Source organism: Panthera onca, chromosome B4 (assembly GCF_046562875.1).
Source record: "Panthera onca isolate mPanOnc1 chromosome B4, mPanOnc1 haplotype 2, whole genome shotgun sequence".
Classification (NCBI taxonomy): Eukaryota; Metazoa; Chordata; class Mammalia; order Carnivora; family Felidae; genus Panthera; species Panthera onca.
Genome location: NC_138345.1, coordinates 72,700,016 through 72,721,559, shown reverse-complemented (window position 1 = coordinate 72,721,559; position 21,544 = coordinate 72,700,016). Strand labels below are relative to the sequence as shown.

Here is a 21,544-nt window from a genome sequence, read left to right as displayed (position 1 = left end):
TTCTTAGTTTTTACAATGTGCTAGTCCGCCAAAAATCTAAGCAGTAGCACTCTTAAGAAAATACTGAAATGAGAATTCCTGTGGCTTTTGCTAAAATGACCTTGGCTATGACTAAATGCTGCCCCCTTGAGGCGACAGATCTGCCTTCTGATGGGTTAAGTAACTTCAAGCTCTTTATCAAAGAAAGGAAGGGATCTGGAAGATACCAAGATTCAGTTTATGCCCACCATATCAGCAATGATTCCTATGTGAAGAACATGGAACTGAGGAGAGGCATATGTAAAATACCTTAAGTAAATACATCCTTAAGTAAACTATTTTTATATACAAGAATTTAGTATGTCTTCAGATCATGGGATTAAGAGTAAGAGTTATGTTCAACATGTGTTTTACATGTTCCTGAAAAAGGCAAGTCTTTAGGTAAATATTTATAATTAATTTTATTTTTTACTCATTTTTTATTTTTTATATGCCAATCTATTTTTTTTTTTTTTTTGTCTCCAAAAAATGGAATTTATGAACAGTGGAAGGAGGCAGAGCCTTTGGAAGTAGTTATACTCTAACCTGAAAATATAACAGACTGAAAATAAGCAGCTACAAATAAAGAAATCTGCTTTATTTTGTATTTATATAAACTACACAACTAAATACTACTTAAACACAAAATCTATGGTGATATCATTTATTTTCATCCTCTTTTTTTGTTGCTATTTTTTTTCTGTAATGAAATTAATACAGCTGATTAATGGGATTAAAAAGGAACAAAATCGAGAAAAGGAACATGAAATAACATTGGTATTAGGAAGGATTACCTGTTGGCCATTCTCAGCAGGGACATTTCCCTGCAGTCTTTTCAGCCCTGCACATTCTGCAAGTCTGGGAGTCCCTTCTTGGGGTCCAGGTGCCTCCTTTACATCCCCAAACCCCTTGAAATGGTGGAAATAACAAGGTTTGGCTGAAAAAATCACCTTTAAAATTCTCTATTTCATCTATCCCTTTAAGGTATCAATTCAAGCAGTGAATAAAATGGTGTTAAACCAAGGTCTATATAAAAGAAATTTAAAGAATCTGGGCAACAATGGAAATGGCTTTTTCTATTAGCAGGCTCTTAAGAAGGCCCAACAGCCTCCCTTCAAAGGAAACTTATGATCCTATCTTGAACAGTTGATCTTTTTTAGGCTTTATAGGTACTTTATGTGAAGGTAAAACACACCTATACCTTTATTGAGTGCCTAACTCTATAGCAGTCACCATGCTAAGTGTTACACATGAGAACCCTGGTTGTTAATTCTCACTCATAGACACCATGCATGCTATCTCTTTTTCCTTGCAAAGCTTTAAATTTCTACATGCCAGCCAAACACTAATTTTAAAAATAAAGAATGTAGCTATTTTAAATAAACTACATTCTTTGGGAGAATATATAGAAGAACACATTCCTCAGATTAGGAATAAAATGTAATAATTTTATGACTTGGATTAGGTGCATATACATCCAATGTGTTAAGAAGATGTCCTGAAATTATCATTTAATGGCATGCACATTTGGTAACATAATAGGTCAAATAATCAATATATTATATACCAAAGGACTTTCTAGAACTTTACAAAGAAATCTTTTTTAAAATAGTGCATAAATGGGTTAAGAGTATAAATCTTCATTTCAGACACACACCCAAGTGTTCAGTCCTGGACCACCGCATATTAGCTGGTAACCTAAGGCAAGTTACTTTGCATCTTAGAGCCTCATTTCTAAAACATCAATAACAATTTTTACCCAACAGAGTTACATAAAGGATTAACTGAGGAAATGCTTTAGTACAAAGTTCCTAACACAGGTCCTAGTTTTAAAAAGTATTGTTGTTTGTTCTTTGTTACTTAAGTATCATTATTGAATATAGTCACACTGGAAGATTAAGGACACAAAAAAATGAGGGTTGATAGTTCCACAATAATGAAGTTTTTTCTCTCACTTGGCTTAGTCTATTATAACTATTTAGGATTATAAGGGAATCTGAGAGGAAAAAACAGAGTTAGGAACATAATCAAGGTGAACTGGGAAATTATTAAATGTAGGAAAAATATAAAGATCCAACTTACTGAATACTATGTGCCAGACACTGCACCATTAAAAAAAAAAATTAATGTGCTTAATGGATGAAAAACTCAAAGAGCAGCATGGCAGTTTGAGTAAAACTGATTTAGTATTTTTCACCAAAACTCAGTATTAATTATTGCCATGTATATACCATCAACTAAAGAATACTCAACCTATTTAGGTACCTTGCAATAAAGATAAACCTAAGCAAGGTAGTACTGACATATGAATTCAAATCTCATTATACCTCCAGACAGCACTGTCCAGTTTTATCCACCCACATGAAAAAAGATGCATATCAGTGGATGAAGTGTTCTGAACCAAGGGATTCTTTGTTCTTTCATCTTTTATTTTGCTGACCCCTCCACTGCTAAATTTGGTACTAATGCCAACAATGGCCATAGATCTGCTGTAAACACCAGAAGCACAGAGACGAAACCCAAGTCAGAAGACTGCTAGCAGAGCTGGTGAGTCATAGAAGGGTCTGGCTACGGAGTACTTAGCAAAGAGAGTGAAGAAAAAGTAATCCAGGAAATAGGTGACAGACAACTGTCTGTGAAGCAAACCCCTAGTTTCAGTGGAAACAGCATGCAAGACTGTCCTTAAAAACTTTACAGGCAGAATGACCCTCAACTCAGTAGCACTGATGCTAGAAAACACTTGTATTTACTAAAGTGTACAGATCAGATAGGAGATATTAAAGAGGGAATAGCAGAAACATGATAGTAGGGCAAAGGAGTAAGAAACACAGCAGCAAGAATATCAGAATTGCTGAAAGAAACTGAAATTATAACACTTTTTAAAGAATAAAGGCAACTAAGTCAATATGTAAATATAATAAGAACACACTTGATACAGTTCTTATGGGATTTATCTTTTTTTTTTTTTTTTTTTTTTACAAAAGAACTGTGAAACAAGCCATAAAAACATACATCAAAATCAAATACAGCAACTCCCTTTTAAAGTGGTTTTAGCATCCCCTTCCAAAGGAGACCAAAAGGAGACTAACTTACATTTAAAAAGTCTCTAAACAGCACCTGGGTGGTTCATTCATTTAAGCACCCAACTCTTGATTTTGGCTCCGGTCATGATCTCACAATTTGTGGGCTCCAGACCCGCACTGGGCTCTGCACTGGCAGCGCGGAGCCTGCTTGGGAGTCTCTCTCCCCCTCTCTCTGCCCTTCCCCCACTCGTGCACATGCACACACGCTCTCTCTCGCACGCGCTCAATAAATAAACACTTAAAAAATTCTCTAAAAGATGTCAGATTAGCAAGTACTCCTCTATCTTGGGTCTATAAAATTACTAATTTGGGTCTATAACAAAATTGAAAAGACTTCAAACCACGTGCTAAAGTTAACAATTGAAAACTGTATAATACCAAAAAACACCAAAAAATAAGAGCACGAGAACCTGAGTACATTAGTGAGCAGACACAATTACCTTTTCAAGATGAGGCATGGAACAACAGTGCATTTTTCCCTAAAATCCTATTTACAAATCAGAAATTTCTAAGTGCAATATGATAGCAGAACGACTTACCTGTGGGACCACATTCTGTACGTATGTTGGTGGATGCTGTTGCTTTTGCTGAACAGCACTTTCTATTGCTACTTTCGCTACAGTGCTTGGATCTGCTCCTGCTGGCACGGCAACCATTGTTGCACTGCAGCCAGCATTGTTGGGGTCACTGATTGTAACAATTCTAACTCCTACTTTATTTGGAATTCCTGTGACTGTTTCCCTATCATTATCCTCTGCTGGCCTCTTTACAGTTTTGCATTCTGCTGTGCCATTTGTAGACCGAACGTCAGATGACAGGGCAGGAGAATGGGACACTCTTGATCCTGAGTGGGGAACTGCTATGACTTGATGCCCCTGTATAACAGAGGTTGTAGAATGTGGTGAGACAACTACACTTGGGCGTTGCTGAGGCACATCTGAATTCAAACTTGAAGCTAGAGGTCCATTAGGCAAATCAGTACCACTAAACTGCTGTGTCGCCACATTTGGAGCCTCCTGTATACTGCTCACAGATGGTGAACCACCCAAAGTTAATATAGGTCCATTAGAAATTCTTTCTAGTTGATCACCTTTGGCAGTATCTTGCTGAGTGGCATCTAAAGTCCCTTGTGGTTCCATTGGAGATATCTCGCCATTTCCTACGTGATTGGAAGTTTTGTGATTTGGAATGTTTTTGCTTAAATGAGAACCATCTCCTTTATCAAAATCACAGATTCCATTAACCAGAGGTTTTTTCAAATCACTTTTGATATCCTGCATGTCGATTTGTTCTGAGTTCTGTTTTCCGGACGTTCCATTCTCACCTAATTCTAACGATGGCCCATTACTGATTAGTGAGCACTGATTAGCCTCACTTTGAATTTTCCCTGAGTTTGAAGGAGGTAGACTTGAGTCACTGTACTTTCTCCCATTTAAAAGACTTCCCACCTGCATTTCATTTTCCTTTGTATCCCCATTGCTGGTGTTTGTGGTTCCTCGTCGGCAGGACGGGTTCTCCATGACTTCAATCTTACGTTCATGAACATGTAAACCTGTTGCTTCTTTTGCTTCCTCCTCCTTTTGGCAAATTATCTTATCACCTTTGAACGGGGGAGTAGCAGTAGTACAGGATGATTGTCCAGCTGGAGATGTCTGAGTGGCTGGAAGCGTTTGCACCTGAAGTCCAACTCCTGCTTGCGTCCCACTCATAGTAATTCCTGCTGGAGCAATGAGCTGAGTTGCATTTCCCTGACTCACAGTTGCAGTTGCAAAACTTGTATTTGGCACAACTGTTATGGTTACCTGGTTGCCAGAAGTCCCTTGGAAAATGGTTGCTGGGCTATTTGAGATCAGTGGGCCTGGCAATATCTGTAAGTTCGAGATGGGCACAGTTTGCACTCCCCCTGCAGGTGGCATTGCACTTTGGACCAACTGAACATTTTGCTGCCCAACCAATAGCTGCTGAGCTGAAGTTTGCCCCTGCACTCCAAAACCTGCTGCTTGGTTATTGGCCACCTGGTATACCACCTGAGGGCTAGGAGCTCTAGCATTATTAGGGGGAGGAATCTGTGGAGCTGGGAGAATTAGCTTACCACCTGGTGTTGAAGGACCACGCTTTGGAAGCAGCAACTGTTTTATCAGACTTGACTCACCAGAAGCAGGCTGACCAACGCCTGCGTTTGTCTGCTGTGGCTGAACTTGCATCTGTACTTGTTGTGGCTGCTGAACCTGTACTTGTACCTGTTGTGGTGAGGGCGCTGGTGAATGCTGCTGCTGCTGCTGCCTCTTCACAGACAGCATCTGACTGACGGTAGGAGGTGGTCCTTGTGACTGAGGGGCGGAAGAAGATGACATGGCAGTTGGGACTTGGTTATTAGTAGCTGGGACAGGTGATGGTGAGGAAGATGGAGTTATGTTTGGTTGCCCAGTTAGCTGAACTGTCTGACCAGCTGGAAGAGCTGCTGGATTAGCAAGAACAATTTGGTGAATGGCTGGTGCATAAGTTTGACCTTGTTGAGCCGGCTGGCTTACAATCACTACGCTTTGTTGGGTTGGCTGCTGTGGTTGTTGAATGGGCTGTTGTACCACTGTTGATGAAACTTGCTGAGAAGGGAGAGGTTTTGGTGCAATGTTCTGAAACCCTACTCTTGAGGGTTGTGGACTTGGGACACCAGCAATGGTAACCATCTGTCCTGTAGCTACCTGAAAATTCTGTACGGACGTTGCTGAGACAATATTGGATGCAGAAGTTGTTACGTACTGTGAAGGTGCTATGATAACGGTGTCTTGTGGCTGGCTACCAGCTGATGTTTGTTGAGATGAAGTTTGCACAGGCTGGGGTGATGTGGTGATTAACGGTTGACCCTGTGAAACTGTAGAAGTACATGCTGGTATGTTCTGTACTCTGCCAAATATATGACTCTGTGGGACGGCTTGTTGAATTACTGTAACAGGAGTGCCGGAAGGTATCTGTCCTGGTACCACTGTGTGTAATGGAGACTGTTGTGGAATTACAGATGGATGATGAAGCAATGTCTGGGAATTTACAACTGTAACGGGTTGTGGTCCTGTACTATGATTCTGAACCACAGAACTCTGAGCAGCTCCTCCTCCCACAGCAATACTAACAGGAACTGCTGTCTGGGGTAGAGAATTCTGAATTACTGTAGCCTTAACAACTTCACAAGGAATTGGAGCTTTATTTTGAATGACAGTCACTGGAGCATTTTGCTGCTGGTGGGTATGAACTGTAGGATTTGGTGGAATTCTTGAAACAGTCTGTGCCACAGTATGAACACCTTGTACTGGAAAAGACATTTGTGTTGCAGTCAAATTTGAAGATTGGTTGGTAACAGAAGTCCTCTGAAAATGGTTTCCTACAGTTTGTGGTCCATGAGGGATTCCTGAAAAATAGGAGGGAAAAGCCAAAATTTGTAATGAAATGACTGAAAGCTGCAGGTAGGCATTATTTTACTTAATACAAGAAAAAAATAGTTTTAAGAAATTAACATCTAACTACTTTGCATCACACGAATATGATAATAAGTAATAGAATAAGCAAGAAAATGCTACTGGAAAAACAAGGAAAAACTATACATTTTAAATTTATATAATATCCTTTTTCATTTTTTTACTTATTAAGTTAGTAATACCTAAAACTCAAAAATTAATACCTGCAGGTGAAGGACTTGGAGATACATCAGGAACAGAATCAACACGAACAACAGGAGTAGAGACTGGTTGCTGCTGATAGTACATCTGAATGGGAAGTGGTATAGCCCTCCGTTTTACTCCGACCACATGAATATGTGCCTGCCCGTTGCTGCTGGAATCCTCCACTCTCTTCACTGTATGATTTGGAAAGACCGTTCTGTAAAGTACATACATGCTTAGTTTTGTTAACTAGCACACGAGCAAAAAACACTGACTTCTAACAGTGTTTACATAACAGCAGCAGGACATTTGCTGCTACTCATTATGAACCAGTATGATTCATATAGTTATAGATTCTGTAAGGATAGGGAGCAAAGAAAAAACATAAAAGATCAATTCTCCAATTTTTAAAATCATTATTTATTAACACTGTGGGGGTTTTAAATAATTCTATTGCATATATAATTAACAAAAAAGCTGCATCTAGGCAATCAGTGTCTATTTTATGAACTTTGCAAAATATCAAAAAGCCTTGATATCTGATGACAAGAGTATTAGCTATAGACTATTATTCAAGACTACAAAGGGCAAAAGTCATGTCTCTAACATATAAAAGTAGGTAGAAAAAAGTTTCTCTCTTCTTTCTTTGATAAGCCTTCTAATGTTCAAATACAAACACCAGGTTTGATTTCCAAAATTTCCTTGTATTTAAATTTTCACCCTTACTACAACCTAGCTAATATTTCAAGTAGTAGAAATATTTAAAACTGGATAGTTATTTTGTCTAAAGAGCAAGAGGTGTTCTAAGTGATACACATTAACTTTGTTTGAAGTTAACAACTATGCATCCTACCTAAGACATTTATAAAATCCAGTTGAAGTTAGGATTCCACCACGAGCTAATTTACTGCACGTTGAGAGGTACTCAGAATACATTTCTGCTCGAGAGACAGAACAATCTGGATTTACTTCAAAATGAGCATTTAGCCTAAAAAGGAGAAAAATAAATGGCATTATGCATAGTAGATTATAGAAGAGTTCATATTTAAATATAGCAAAACCATCTGAAGGCAATGTATTATTAAATAATATTTATGCCTGTTAATCAAATTTCTCTCATGTTATTAGCAAAAAATGCACGTTAGGTTTTAGATTGATGAAACCAAATAGAAAGAGATTAACCATGTAATCATATTTATTTTAGTATAAAAAATCATGAACAACAAATATAAAAACTGTGCTCACATCCCAGTGAGAACAGGGTTGGTCTGTTGGCAACAAATACTCACTCTACAACAAGTATTATTCAATGACTATCTACTCAATTTCCTGTCTTGCAATAAGTAAAATATAACAGAAAATCCCAATAATGAGCTATTTCCATCGGAGATGTGGAAAATGGAGGAAAAACTGAGCTAAAATTAAATGTGTGTTGCTTCTTGGATCAAATTCCTTGAGAAAAACTTACCCAAGCTTCCAACTACTCCTTAAACAATGATACTTCTTCCATGCTGCACACTCCCATTCCCCCATTTCAGAGACTTTTATTCCTAATCCATTACAAAGTAATTCAAACTTCAGTTTGTCTTTTTCATATAGTGACTTCCATCCATACAGAAGTTAGGATTGGAGGCTAAATTATCTTCACAGGATTCTTTTCTAGGATTTACTATATACACAACAGACCAATGTATAGCTGTTTATATAAACGGACTCAATACTTATGATAAGATAACTTTAAAATGATTCTCTCCTTCTCCACTAGAACTGGCAGAAATATGCAAATGAGATTTTTAAGGTCAAATTTATGCCTAATATACACACATTGTGCAATGGATGTGGCACATACTTTTTCCAACTTTCATAATTCTTTGAGTACTGAATTTTCAAAAGGACTAGATACAAAAAACTTTTTTTGGTTTCAGCGTAGAAGACAAACATTTCCAAGTATTATTGGAAGAGATTCATCAAGTATAAGGTGTAAAAATACAGAAGGTGAGGAATAAGCAAAAAATTAGAGATATTTAAAACTATACACCTTATTTGAGCAAAGTGGAAAAGTCTAGAGAAAACTGCCACAGGAACAAAGATACGAAAGCACCAAAAATATGGAACACAGAATGACAGGAGCATGGAATGGGAGACAAACAATGTTCGAGAATGGGAGAAAAGGGATCAAAGAAAGAAAAATTTTAAAGTAATACATCATCAGAAAGTGATCTTTTACATTCAGTCTGTTAATCTTATAAAGAGTTTAAGTTGAAATTCATAAACTATGTGGAAGCTATTATCCATGACAAAATGAAATCTAACCAAGTCTCCATTTATTTTTTCAGAAAGTGGCTGACATAGGACTATTCAGTCTTCTCCATAAAATATTATTTTCAAGTTGCTTATTTCTATGTAAACTCACTGGCTCTTCTATCATTTGATTAGTTTCCACTTACTATTCCCAAAAAAGAAAAACTATCAGTGAACAAGAAGTATTGCTTGTGATGAAAAAGAAGGGACATTTAACAACAAAATCTGGTTTTATTTTCTTAAAGACAGTCCTGGTCAGTTTTAATAAAATACTGACTTAAGAAAAACAGATTTTATAATCTGACAAATCTTATTTTCTACAAAGTCAAAGGGTAACATTTTAACACAAATTTTACTCTGAAAAGAAGTGGTGTAATTTAATGAAATTCTAGTCAAAGACTATTTTAATTCTGAAGATTATGATGAATATTTTTCTTTTAAACTGTTCTAAAATGCAGGTGAAATGGTTTTACATTATCCTTTCTTTGTATAAATGATATTCTACTCTGACTAAAAAGCAATACAGAATAAAACATTCTGGATGACTGTTGAAATACATTTCCTTTACCCTTTTGCTTTATTCTTCCCAAGGATAAAGCCTTAATAGAAATAAACCACTTACCACTGACAAGCAAACTTCTCACTATCTATTTCCACTATTCCTGGAGGTGGAGCAACATGCTGTGCTACAACTGCTCTGGAAGCTAAAGAAAAAAATACATTAGCTACATCATTTTTAGAAACTTACTTAGTTACTATATGCCATGTTCAGTTCATGGACACTGAAACAATATTTACAATGAATACCTTTTAAAAAAGGTGTATAAACATAATGAAAATATACAAATTTGAGAAAGAAACTTATAATGGAGCACATATTATACCAGGCACCGTCTTAGATGCTTTGTATGAACTCTTTTTTAAATCTTGCAATCATTCCAATAATAATACTATGGATTATAAGGTCAATATCAACTCTGTTTTTCCCATGGGTCAGACACTGAGTTAAATACCTTACATATATTATTTTAATTCTTCTGTGCGGTGGGTATAGATAGGGAAACGGAGACTCACTCAAAGTGATTAAAATAACTAGCCCAAGGTCACACAGCTCAACACATCAGTAAATAAGAATCAGTTTAGTTACAGAAGCAGATAGCATCAGAAATCGTAACTTCACTTCTGAATCTAAAAGATTAACATTAACTCTCTAAGTGGCATATATAACACATCTGGGAAAAGGTGAACAAAAAGGTGAACTAATTTAAAGTCCTACGTTCAAGAAGGATTTTCCTAAGATTATTTTTCTGAAGAAAAAAAATCTACTGTAATAATAGTTTTAAAATATACCTATTGTCCGAGGAGAGGCAAGATGGTTGTGTGAAAGAGTACTAGCTGTTCATCTTAAGATGCATAACAATTTCTGAGATTTTACTCATGATATATTTTAAAACAATTCAAATCCAATGAATATGTTAAATAATCTATTATTTTCTAACAAGTTGAGTAGATCTGTAGAAAAATGTTTTCTTTTCTGCTGTATTATATATAAAGGAACTAATGAAAACATGAAAAATATAACATAAACTTAGTCATATGATAATAGGTTATAAATACGAGTCTTTATTTATAAAATTAAAAATTATACTGCTTCAAATAGTTTTTAAACTTATAAAATGTACCCACTATTTTTCAAATAACATTTTAGCAAAACTCAGGATCCTCAAACAGAACAAGTGTATTTCTAAATTATTAGAACCAAAGGAGCTCCAGAGCACAGTCAAATCTGTGAATGATCTAAAGCAATCCTTGACTTGTTTGATGAAGCCCCAAGCTTTCACTGGGATAAGAGCTAATAGCAGCCACTTAATGAACATTTACTCTGTATTAAGCCATTTACATTTACAAAACATTGTTTCTTTTTATCTTATTTGTAGGCCTAAATTTAATTACCCTCATTTTGCTAATGAAAAAATAAAGCTCAGAGATGAAGTTTACAAAAGAACACATGACAGAAATGGCAGAACTGTGTATAGCTGGAAAGCCTTCTTTTAGGAGTACCCGATTTGAATCCAGGTCTGTCATATTTCAGATACCATACTGTGACATGCTGTTTCTTAACAGAACAAAATAATTAGAACCCAAACTATTTTCCTAGTGCAAGCCCAGCTTATCTTTTCTTCTCCTAACTTGATGACACAGTGACAGAAAATAGCCTTCTAGGGCCTGTACCTATATGGAAATCTTCCTCCTTTTTCTTCATCAGTTGTACTATGATTGTACTACGTACCCTACTCAGACTGAAATCTCCTGAATCAATTAACAACTAGTTGAGTGAAACATTAGAAATGATGTTGAAATTATCAATTTCCAGATACTCAACTTTTGTATATATTCCTTTTTAAAACTGCCCTTCTCCCATTTTGGAACAGAGAGTCTTACATCTCATCCATCCTTTAGAGCAATGCAAGTTATGGTTAAATACATGGCTCTGGAGCCAGAGTGGCTGGCTCTAGAGTTCCAGCACTCACTAGCTGTGTAACCGTGGGCAAGTTAATTAACCTCTCTGTCCATAAAATGTGGAAAAGTAACACTGACCTCATAGGTCATTATGAGGATTAGAGGAGTTTATATAGAAGCCACTTAAAACAATGCCAGGCACATAGTTTTCACTATATAAATGTTAGCTATGATGATGATGATAACAATGATGACGAATGATACAAAAACCTCTAGGGCCCCAAAGGGAGAATCAGAATTATTACAAACCACAAAGCTTCTTTTAACCAAGGTATTATGGTAGGGCTTTCTGTCTATATTTTATTATGCTTTACATATTATATTTAGGAGCAATGTTGGGCATTAGATATTGAGTATTCTGGTGCTTTGGTGTGTTCTGAATTCAAATACAGAGTGAAGACAATTTTTGTTTAATGTCCTTCCCTCCTCTATCCTTCAACTACTGTCAAAAAGGGTATTACTTTTCAGGTCGAATCTTGTATAAGTAAAGCATAGATAAATTTTTTAAAGGAATACTGAAGGTGGCGTCATCTTATTTCATTCAGATGACAAAGTCATGGCTTAACTATGTTAGAATTACAAAGTACGGAGCATGTCATGGGAACACCTATTAACCACACTTTCTTGGGTTGAAAAATAAAGTTGGACTTTATCAAAATAATGGAAAATGAGGTTGATTAAGCAAGATCCTTTTGATAATAAAGACTATTAGTTAGGTTATGTGGCAGACATTTTCTATAACTGAATGAGGTAAATCTGCAGTTCCAAGGTTTTAACACAAAACTACTCAAAGCACATGATAAAAGCACCTTATCGAAAAACTATATCGGTCTCGAACAATATATCCAGTTCCTAACCCAGTGGTCCTCAAAGCATAGTTCCCTGACCTGTAGCATCAGCATCTCATGGGAACTTGTTAGACATTAAAATTCTCAGGTCCACCTGAATCAGAAATTCAGGGTATGGAGCCTAGAAATCAGTGTGTAGGCCCACCAGGTGATTCTAATGCACCCTGAAGTTTGAGAACTGGTGTGCTGATACTTCTTGAATGTATTAGGTTAAATAAGGTGTATCTAAGCAAAACAGTCAGTGAGTATAACTTCTAGTCATATCTTATTAATATCTTTTTAATATATTTTCAATAAGCTTAAAAGTAAATGTACTGACTGAGCATCAAATTCTTTTCTGAGTCATATGTTGTTACTTTTTTGATTTCAACAAAATCAAAGAACTCACGTCAGAAGATCATTAAATATAATCTTAATAATTTTGGATAATTCTGAAGGCCAAAGGATTACTAAGTTCTAACCATAGCTATTTACTGATGTGAACTAGATTTTCAAATTAAATCTATAAAAAGGAAAAACAGAGATAGAATTAATGTTGAACCCAGTTTCACTCAAGCAATAAAAAATATTCATTCTGGCACACACTGGAGTTAACACTTTACAGAGAAGTAGGGAAAAAAGTCTCGTCCACCTCATTAAGAGATGAACTTCCAATAGCTACTTTGTCATGTATTGTTTCACATACTGTTGATTTCTAAAACTCGTAATGATAAAATTTTAAACACTTAAAACTTCATAGAGCACCAGGAAATTGAAGAAGTTAAACTAAAATGTCTACATTTAGAGGTGAGAAGTACTGATACGAGTTCAAGGAGAAAGAGGGTATATAAAATTTCCGATATGAAGAGTTTATATATTTTTTTAAATGGATGTTGGTAAGTATCAAGATGATACTGGATACAAAAAGTATTTTAACTTTTATTTTAAAATGTCAACTTAATATACACAAAAAATTTTATTTACAACTATTTAAGTTATAATGAAGAAATTTAGATTTCAAATTAAAAGTGGGTGAAAGGTTATATATAAGTATTCATAGTGATGAGGAAAAGTGAGCAAAAAGTTTGAAGAGGACCATTCCATAAGAAAGCAGTAAACAAACAATGGGGGGGGGCACACTATGAATGATACCTAATAAAACAATTAAAAGTTGTCATTCATGATGAGCTAGTAATAAAGTAAAATGCTCATCAGCTCAAAGATGAACTCTTTTAGGTTGTCTTTACAGGCTTATTCCCACCTCTATCAATGAATTACTATATATATATGTGTGTATGTCTGTATATACACACACATATCACAAATGCTCATCATTTAATTTCGTCCGTTTGCTAAATGAGGACCAAATCTTAGTTTAGGAGGTGGCTTCATTTGTTAAGGTCACTAGTGGGTCAATGACAAGGCAAAAAACAGTAGCCTTCATCAAAACTACCCTTAAATATTCTTCAAATGGACCATTATATTTCAGGTTATCAGTGATAATTTATTAATTCCTTTCTTTGTTGGACATAGTTTCTCTATGGCCCTCAATTAATTTAATCTCTAGTTTCTTCTTTAAGGATAAGAACATACTCCCACCACACACTTAACTGGCAAAATGAACTGTTTCATTTCTTTGTTAAGGTTGAGAAACTATTAATATTTGACCACTGATTCCCCAACATGCATTGGCTATTTAACATCTATTGCCTGTGGGTGAAAGGTACTAACTAGATTAGTAGTCAAAATTACCTACTGTTTTCATGCTTTATAATTTGCCCAATTCTGTTAGTTGATATCAAGTAAGTTAAATGCACATATGATACAACTCTACCATATACTTTAGAAGGATGCAGTGGAAGTCAATAAAGTATGTGATATGTATTACATACTTTGTGTGAATAGAGTATATAATTGTGATTCTATAAGTTAGAGAAGAGGAGAGACTGGGACCATGATTAAATGAGAGCAGAACAAGGAGCTGGAGAGATGTGATGAAAGTCTGAACTGGGCCATAAGCACTGGCAGTTGAAGATGCCAGGGTATTTAGAAAGATTCAACAAGATTTGGTGAATAAATGGATGTGGTAGTTAAAGATAAAAAATAATGAGATTTTTGCTGTAAGGTTGTGAGGGAAGTTGAAAATGAGCTAAATGTATTTCTAGGCTGAAAGGAAGAAGCAGGTGAAAGATAAAGAGGTTTAAGATATATGAATGAGGAGATAGATGGATATTCAGAGCACAGATTCAGAAGACATCTCTGAAGACAAAGGGAAGTTGAAGGAAAATGAATTCAGACGCTAGTAAGTTTGTAAGTGAAGGGGTAAGAAGCTGAAGAAACCCATGCCACATGATTTCCATATTAATTGCAAAGTGAGAATACGATCAACTGAGGAAAAGAATATCCTATATTAAAAAATACAAGGAAAGAAAAATGTCTTGGGAATGGTAAGAGGTGGAAAGAGCAGATGAGGTGAAAGATGGATTGTTTTAAGACAAATGAAGTTGAAAAAAGCACTCCCAAAAAAGCTGAGAGTGCTAAAATATAAAAATGCTGACTCATATTGAGATAGGAGAAAGAAGTCCAAGGACTGAAGAGAATGATCATTATTTGACAGGTATGAATTCCAATTAAAGACATTTGAGTTAAAAAGAACTGACCCAAGGGCCCCGAGGAAGGGTGCACAAGTGCAGGTATACATGTCCATATATGCGTCATGTGTACAAATGCACATGTGTCTAATCCAAGACTCTGATTCTATGGTTTCTGGTCCAAAACTGAAAGTTATTAGGATATATTATACTTATGTATTAGTATGATCAACTAGGAGAATTATAATTATAAGGTCATTCTTGGTGTATTAATTTCCAATGAACAAAAATCACAAATAAGTCCATCGGGGCACTTCATCTTGTTCCCACAGTTGTAAATATCTAATCCCTCACACTCCTCTAAATGTTTTTTTGAAACTCTATTATACTATTCTTCCTCTGACTTACATTGGTCCTACTGCTCCTGGAATGTATAGTATCTAAGAAATTAAAGCTCACACTCAAGTTCTGCTTTAGCCTATTCCACTATACAGTATCAGTTTCCTGTACTGCATATTTAAATTTATCCTTAGTATTACATCTTACACACCATTAACCATACTGAAAAAACATTATGTAAAAACACTAACCTGGGGTGGATGCTACATGGGTCTGGGTTTGGACTTGCTCTACAGCTTGTGGCCTAATTTCAGATAAAACTTGATGACTGGAACTTGGATGTTCGACGAGTTTTACTGCAGCTAGTGCATCAGGGCCAAACATCTGAATATCCATAGAAACCAGACACACTAACATGTCTAAAATAAATTAAAAACCAATAGTTATTAATCAATAATATTACCAAACAATGACATTGCTGAAAAACACATGCTGTATAGAATAACTGTTTCTCAAATGCCAGTCCACAAATCATTGTTCATCAGAATTATCTGTGGATCTTTAAAAAAGATAGTTAGGTTTGGGGCGCCTGGGTGGCGCAGTCGGTTAAGCGTCCGACTTCAGCCAGGTCATGATCTCGCGGTCCGTGAGTTCGAGCCCCGCATCAGGCTCTGGGCTGATGATGGCTCGGAGCCAGGAGCCTGTTTCCGATTCCGTGTCTCCCTCTCTCTCTGCCCCTCCCCCGTTCATGCTCTGTCTCTCTCTGTCCCAAAAATAAATAAAAAACGTTGAAAAAAAAAAATTTAAAAAAAAAAATAAATAAATAAAAAATAAAAAAGATAGTTAGGTTCAATCTCTGAAGACTGATTTAGTATCTCTGGGATGGGGATTTGGCATCTTTGTTTTTAAACAATTTCCCAACTGATTCTGATGTGTAGCCAGATTTAGGAACCACTGATATGGAAAGTAACATCTTAAATTTCTCAATAATAGTACTGGCAAGCCAAATCTCTATTAACTCTGATTTTAGTATTTACACCAAAGACAGAAATCATTTTAATCAATGAGTAAAATGTTAACATGATATACTTTCATAAGTATGTTTAAAACTGACAACCCACTAAGGGTGTGTTAAGTTCACTAATTTTAAGGATAGCAGCACTACCAGCAACTTCTAGGAACACAAGGAAACTTTTTCACTCAGCTTCAGTTGCTTAATAGTAGCAGCTGACTGTTTAAAACTGAAAGATCTGCTCTTCAGAGACAGCAGTTTTGTTGGTTTGAAATCTGATATGTAGTAACAGAAATACAGAAAGGGACATGAATTATTGGTAGCCACATACACCCTGGTCTCCATATGACAGAAGTTTCTCGCTAATCTTAAACAGCCAAAAAAGAATAGCACAAACAAGTGTATCTAATGGGTAATGACCCCTCAAAATAAACAGTACATCCTAAATATCAATTGTGATTTAGCACAGTACCAGACTAAATATTTTTTTTCCTCAATAAGGAAAATAAATGTTTCTTTGGTTTAGTCTTACCTATGCTCTTTTCTACTTTTGCAATTTTTGTGCAAGCGACATCTCCCATTTCAGTGAGCATATATAGCACCTCGAGTGTTGAGATTACAAGCAGCACATCAGGTAAAGTGAGATGACAAATGATCTCTCTGTATGAGTCCTGATCGACATATTCACAAATCAAAACACCATTATCTTCTGCTTTGCAAAGATTTCCCAAAATTTCCATGCCTGTAAAGCATACATGTACAAACATTTATTTGTTTTTTAACAGATGCTAAAAATTTTGTGTGTGTTATACAGTGAGAAAATTAAGTAAGCGCTTACCCCTCATCTTTAAAAATCTATCCCTTGACATTAGGCATTTAGTAACAGTATGAAACATCAGATGAGTAGTTTTGAAATCAACAGGGTCCAATAGAAGCTGGAAAAAAGAAAGGACACTATTGTTGAGGCAGGCTTCTTCCACTGTTGTAAACGTCAAATTTAATAAAAATTAACAACAGTGTTGCGTATGTTTTTAAAAAATGTAGTTACTGTGAGAATAGCCATCACTAAATCTGGAGCATCATTTCAAATATTTCTTTTTTCTAAAAAAGTGTGTGATACCATACCACTTTAGGCAAAACTGTATGTAGGCCTTTCATATTCTGTAAGTATAGCAAATATAATAATCCTATATACTAAAATTTTAAAGTAAATATCATTGCTAACTATTAAAACTATTTTAAGTTACTGTCACATGCTTACCTCAGCTGCAATATTTCCTAATGTGTCAAGGCCTAATTGCCTTAGAGAAATAAAATGACTATGTGCAGAAAGTAATAGGAAACGAAGACAGGTACGATTAGCTGCCAAGAGCTTAACATTGCCCTCCTCAAAGGAAAGATTTCGCAAAATCACTGCAATCTGAAGTACCCGTTGTCCTTCAATATCATTAATGCCCAGCTTTCGAGGTGGATGAAATAAAGATTCCCAAATCCATTCTCCTGATGTACCTTCTGTAATAGAAAATACACATTTTACTTAAATTAATATTTCATTTATTATTATTGATAGTCAAAGTTACTTAAAATTTTTCTTATTGACTTACCATGAGACTTGTTTCTGTCAGAAATGAGGTCACGTACTTCATTATCATCAACAATGTCCTTCCAAAACTGTAATAAGAAATTATAATACTTAATTCTGACATTTGAAAACAACTCTTCTATTACTTTAAAGACAGTCACACATAACTCTATAAAATTTCTATTTAAAAAAAATTCATGTAGATATTATATGTTACATATTTATTTATTTGACATAAATGCTTAACTTTTTATAAGTTTAAGGTAGTTATAAATAAGGTATCATTTCAGACTAGAGTTTCTCAACCTGGGGTTATGGTGCTATTATCTTGTTACTTTTGTACTAATTTAGGGTCGTATTATCTTGTTACCTTTGAACTAATAAAGAAGCACACAGACTATTTGCTTTTCATCTCTTAAGCATTCTAGTATGTATATTTCAAAATAATTTATTTTTTTTTTTTGGAATGAAGATTCCTTTGCATTTAAAGTCACTAGTCTGAGAAAAAGTCCACTACCAAAAGGATCCACTGCTCAAAAAACTCATGATAGAAAATGTTTGAGAATAAACAAGAACTAGGCATACGAAGAAAAAAAAAACAAAACAATGTTCAATAAACAAGAAAAAAGGGCCATAGGAAATCCAAATAACAAAGATATCAGACATGGAATGTTAGATGATCACAGATAATAAATTCAAAGAAATAAGAGATCGAAAAATTTGGCAAATAAATGAAAACTATAAGAACTGGGGTGTCTGAGTGGCTCAGTTGGTTGAGCATTTGACTTTTGATTTTGGCTCTGGTCATGATCTCACAGTTCTTGAGTTCGAGCCCCACGTCGGGCTCTGTGCTGACAATGTGGAGCCTGCTTGGGAGTCTGTCTCCCTCTCTCTATGCCCCTTCCCCACTCATGCTGTCTCTCTCTCTCAAAAATTGAATAAATAAATATTAAAAAAATATAAAAGCTAAATAGAATTTCTAGAACTGAAAAGACAACTCAATCTAACAAATGATTATATACGACTCAAGAAGCAATTAGTGAACTAAAAGAGAGTGCAGAAGAAAATAACAAATTGTCAGCAAAAAGAGACAAAAGGATGAAAAAAAAAAAGCATACAAGACACAGGGCATAGAGTGAAAGGTTCTAACATTAGGGTAATTGGAGTTCCTGAGGAAGATGAGAGAGAATGGGCAGAAACAATAGTTGAAGAGACAAGGCAAAGAATTTTCTAAAACAACTGAAAGATGTTAACCTACAGATTTAAAAAGCACTCCGAACTCTGAAGAAAGAGAAATAAAGATGTGTAGGAACATCACAATAAAATAATAAAATACCTGAAAAGCAAACACAAAACAAAACAGGGGCGCCTGGGTGATTTAGTTGGTCAAGTATCTGACCGGCTCAGGTCATGATCTTGCAGTTCATGGGTTGGAGCCCCATGTCGGGCTGTGCTGACAGCTTGAAGCCTGAAGCCTGCTTCGGATTCTGTGTCTCCCTCTCTCTCTGCCCTTCCCCTGCTTACTCTCTCTCTCTCTCTCTCAAAAATATATAAACATTAAAAAAAAAATTAAAACACACACATACAAACCCTCCAAAACAAAACCCAATTTAAAATGCAAAGACAGAGAAAAGAACAGATAATCTTGAAAAGGACAACTAAAATGACAGCAGACTTTGTAAAAAAAAAATTAATAATAACAATAATGATGATGATGATGATGATAATGGAAGCCAGAAGACAATGAGACATTTTCTTAGTGATGGAAGAAATGATCTGCCAAACTAAAATCTTTATACAGTGAAATTGCCCTTCAAAAATGAAAACTGGCAAATGAAAACTGAGAAAACTTGTCATCTACATACCAGCATGAAAGAAAAATAAATGAAAAGGTAGATGTAGTTTAAATCAAGATAATGAATGAATTACTTAAAAAATGTCTTATGAGGTAAAAATACACATAAAATTAAAATCTAAGACAAAATGTCTACAAGAGACTTTTGTTCAGGCCATAATGGAGTAACTGGTACTTCAGTAGTCCTCTTCCTATCATAAAACTACTATGTATAAAACAACTGTTTTCAGAGATTGGACAACACAGCAATGCAAAACTAATCACTGAAATAGGGAAAACGAATGAAGTGAGTCCAATGACTGTTCCATAGTTTTACAGGACGCTCTTTCTAGACTACAGCAAAGGGACAATAAATCTAAGAGATCACAGCAAGCTGAGGAAACTGATCAAGGCCAATAGAACTAGAATTTGAGAGCAAATTTGCAAGAAAGAGGAGCAATGAAGAGAAAACTCCATGACTCTGCACAGGACTGCCTTGAATTGATTGATGTTATGACTTAACTCCAAAACACCAGGCCAAAAAAAAAAATAAAAAAATAAAAAAATAAAAATGTAGAGAAAAACTACTGAGGAGCTATACTGGACAATTCACAAAACAGAGAAAACTCATTAAATACCCTGTTAATTCAGTCAAAATCCAAACAAAGCCATGCCTTAGGAATAAGGATAAACTAGTGCTAAAGACTAATTTCTCTCAATCATAACAAAGCCTTAAAACAATCTTTTGTGACAATCAATATGTCACAATCCATATGTCAATTAAAAAGCATGCCAGAACAAAGTCCAAAATCCAAATACTCAATAATGTAACATTTGTAATATCCATATCTAATAAAAAATTATTGTCTGTACAAAGAAAGTAGGAAACATGATTCATAACTAAGACAAAAATATTTCAACAAAAAACAAATCCAGACGTAATAAAGATAATGGATTTAGCAGACAGATTTTAAAACATTTTTTAATAAAATTTTATTTTTTACCAAATATGGGCAAAGATGTAAAGGGAAGTATGAACACAATTAGAAAAATGGGATGTTTTTAAAGAGAATCAAATAGAATCTCTAGAGTAGAAAAACATAGTATCTGAAATAAAAAACATGACTAGAGGGGCTAAACATAACAGAAACTATCCATGAAGAACACAGGAAAAGAAGGTCTAAAAACAATGAACAGAACTTCAGTGGCCTGTGGGACAATAAATGGTCTAACATTTGTATGAATATAGTCTGAGAAAAATAAGGGAAAGAAAATTATTTCAAGGCATAACTGCCAAAACTTTCCAGATTTCATGAAAAATTACAACCAAAAGAGCTAAATAAATCCCAAGCAAGAAAAGTGCAGAAAACTTCAACAAGGCACATCATAACCAAAATAAAAATTGATGATTAAGCAAACACCTTACAAGCAGTCAGAGAAAACACATCACACACAAGATAATAAGAATAAAACTGACTTCTTGTCAGTAACAAGCAAATCAGATGGCAATGAAACATTACCCTAAAACTACTCAGATAATACCCTAAAAACATGTAATTTTATATTCAGCAAAAACATCTTTCAAACATAAAGGCAAAATAAAATTTTTAGGAAAATAAAAGCTAAGAATCAAAACTCAACCACATCAATAACTTCATAAAGTATAAATAAATGGTCTGAACACATTCATGAAAAGTAATAAATTACAGAAAAACTATAGTGAGGGAAGAGGGGAAAGCAAAACCCAACTATAAGATGTCTATATGAAACACTGTATATAAAAC

General features: G+C 35.1%; 1 protein-coding gene across 5 annotated transcripts in view; it reads right to left on the bottom strand.

The window, feature by feature from the left end:
- Positions 1–21,544, bottom strand: part of ARID2 (AT-rich interaction domain 2) — a 178,395-nt gene that overhangs the window by 53,391 nt on the left and 103,460 nt on the right. For 4 of the 5 annotated variants that reach the window (XR_009617326.3, XR_009617325.3, XR_009617324.3 and 1 more), the window contains exons 7-16: positions 17,949–18,015; positions 17,606–17,856; positions 17,183–17,279; positions 16,877–17,086; positions 15,584–15,751; positions 9,678–9,759; positions 7,608–7,742; positions 6,775–6,971; positions 3,641–6,504; positions 813–926 (exon numbers count right to left, since the gene is read on the bottom strand). Coding sequence is in view for 2 of the 5 variants with exons in the window: in XM_060657869.3 (XP_060513852.1) it covers positions 813–926; positions 3,641–6,504; positions 6,775–6,971; positions 7,608–7,742; positions 9,678–9,759; positions 15,584–15,751; positions 16,877–17,086; positions 17,183–17,279; positions 17,606–17,856; positions 17,949–18,015 (4,185 nt within the window). In the remaining 3 variants the exon portion in view is untranslated. The remainder of the gene's footprint in view (positions 1–812; positions 927–3,640; positions 6,505–6,774; positions 6,972–7,607; positions 7,743–9,677; positions 9,760–15,583; positions 15,752–16,876; positions 17,087–17,182; positions 17,280–17,605; positions 17,857–17,948; positions 18,016–21,544) is intronic. The other variant, XM_060657870.3, reaches the window with a different exon arrangement.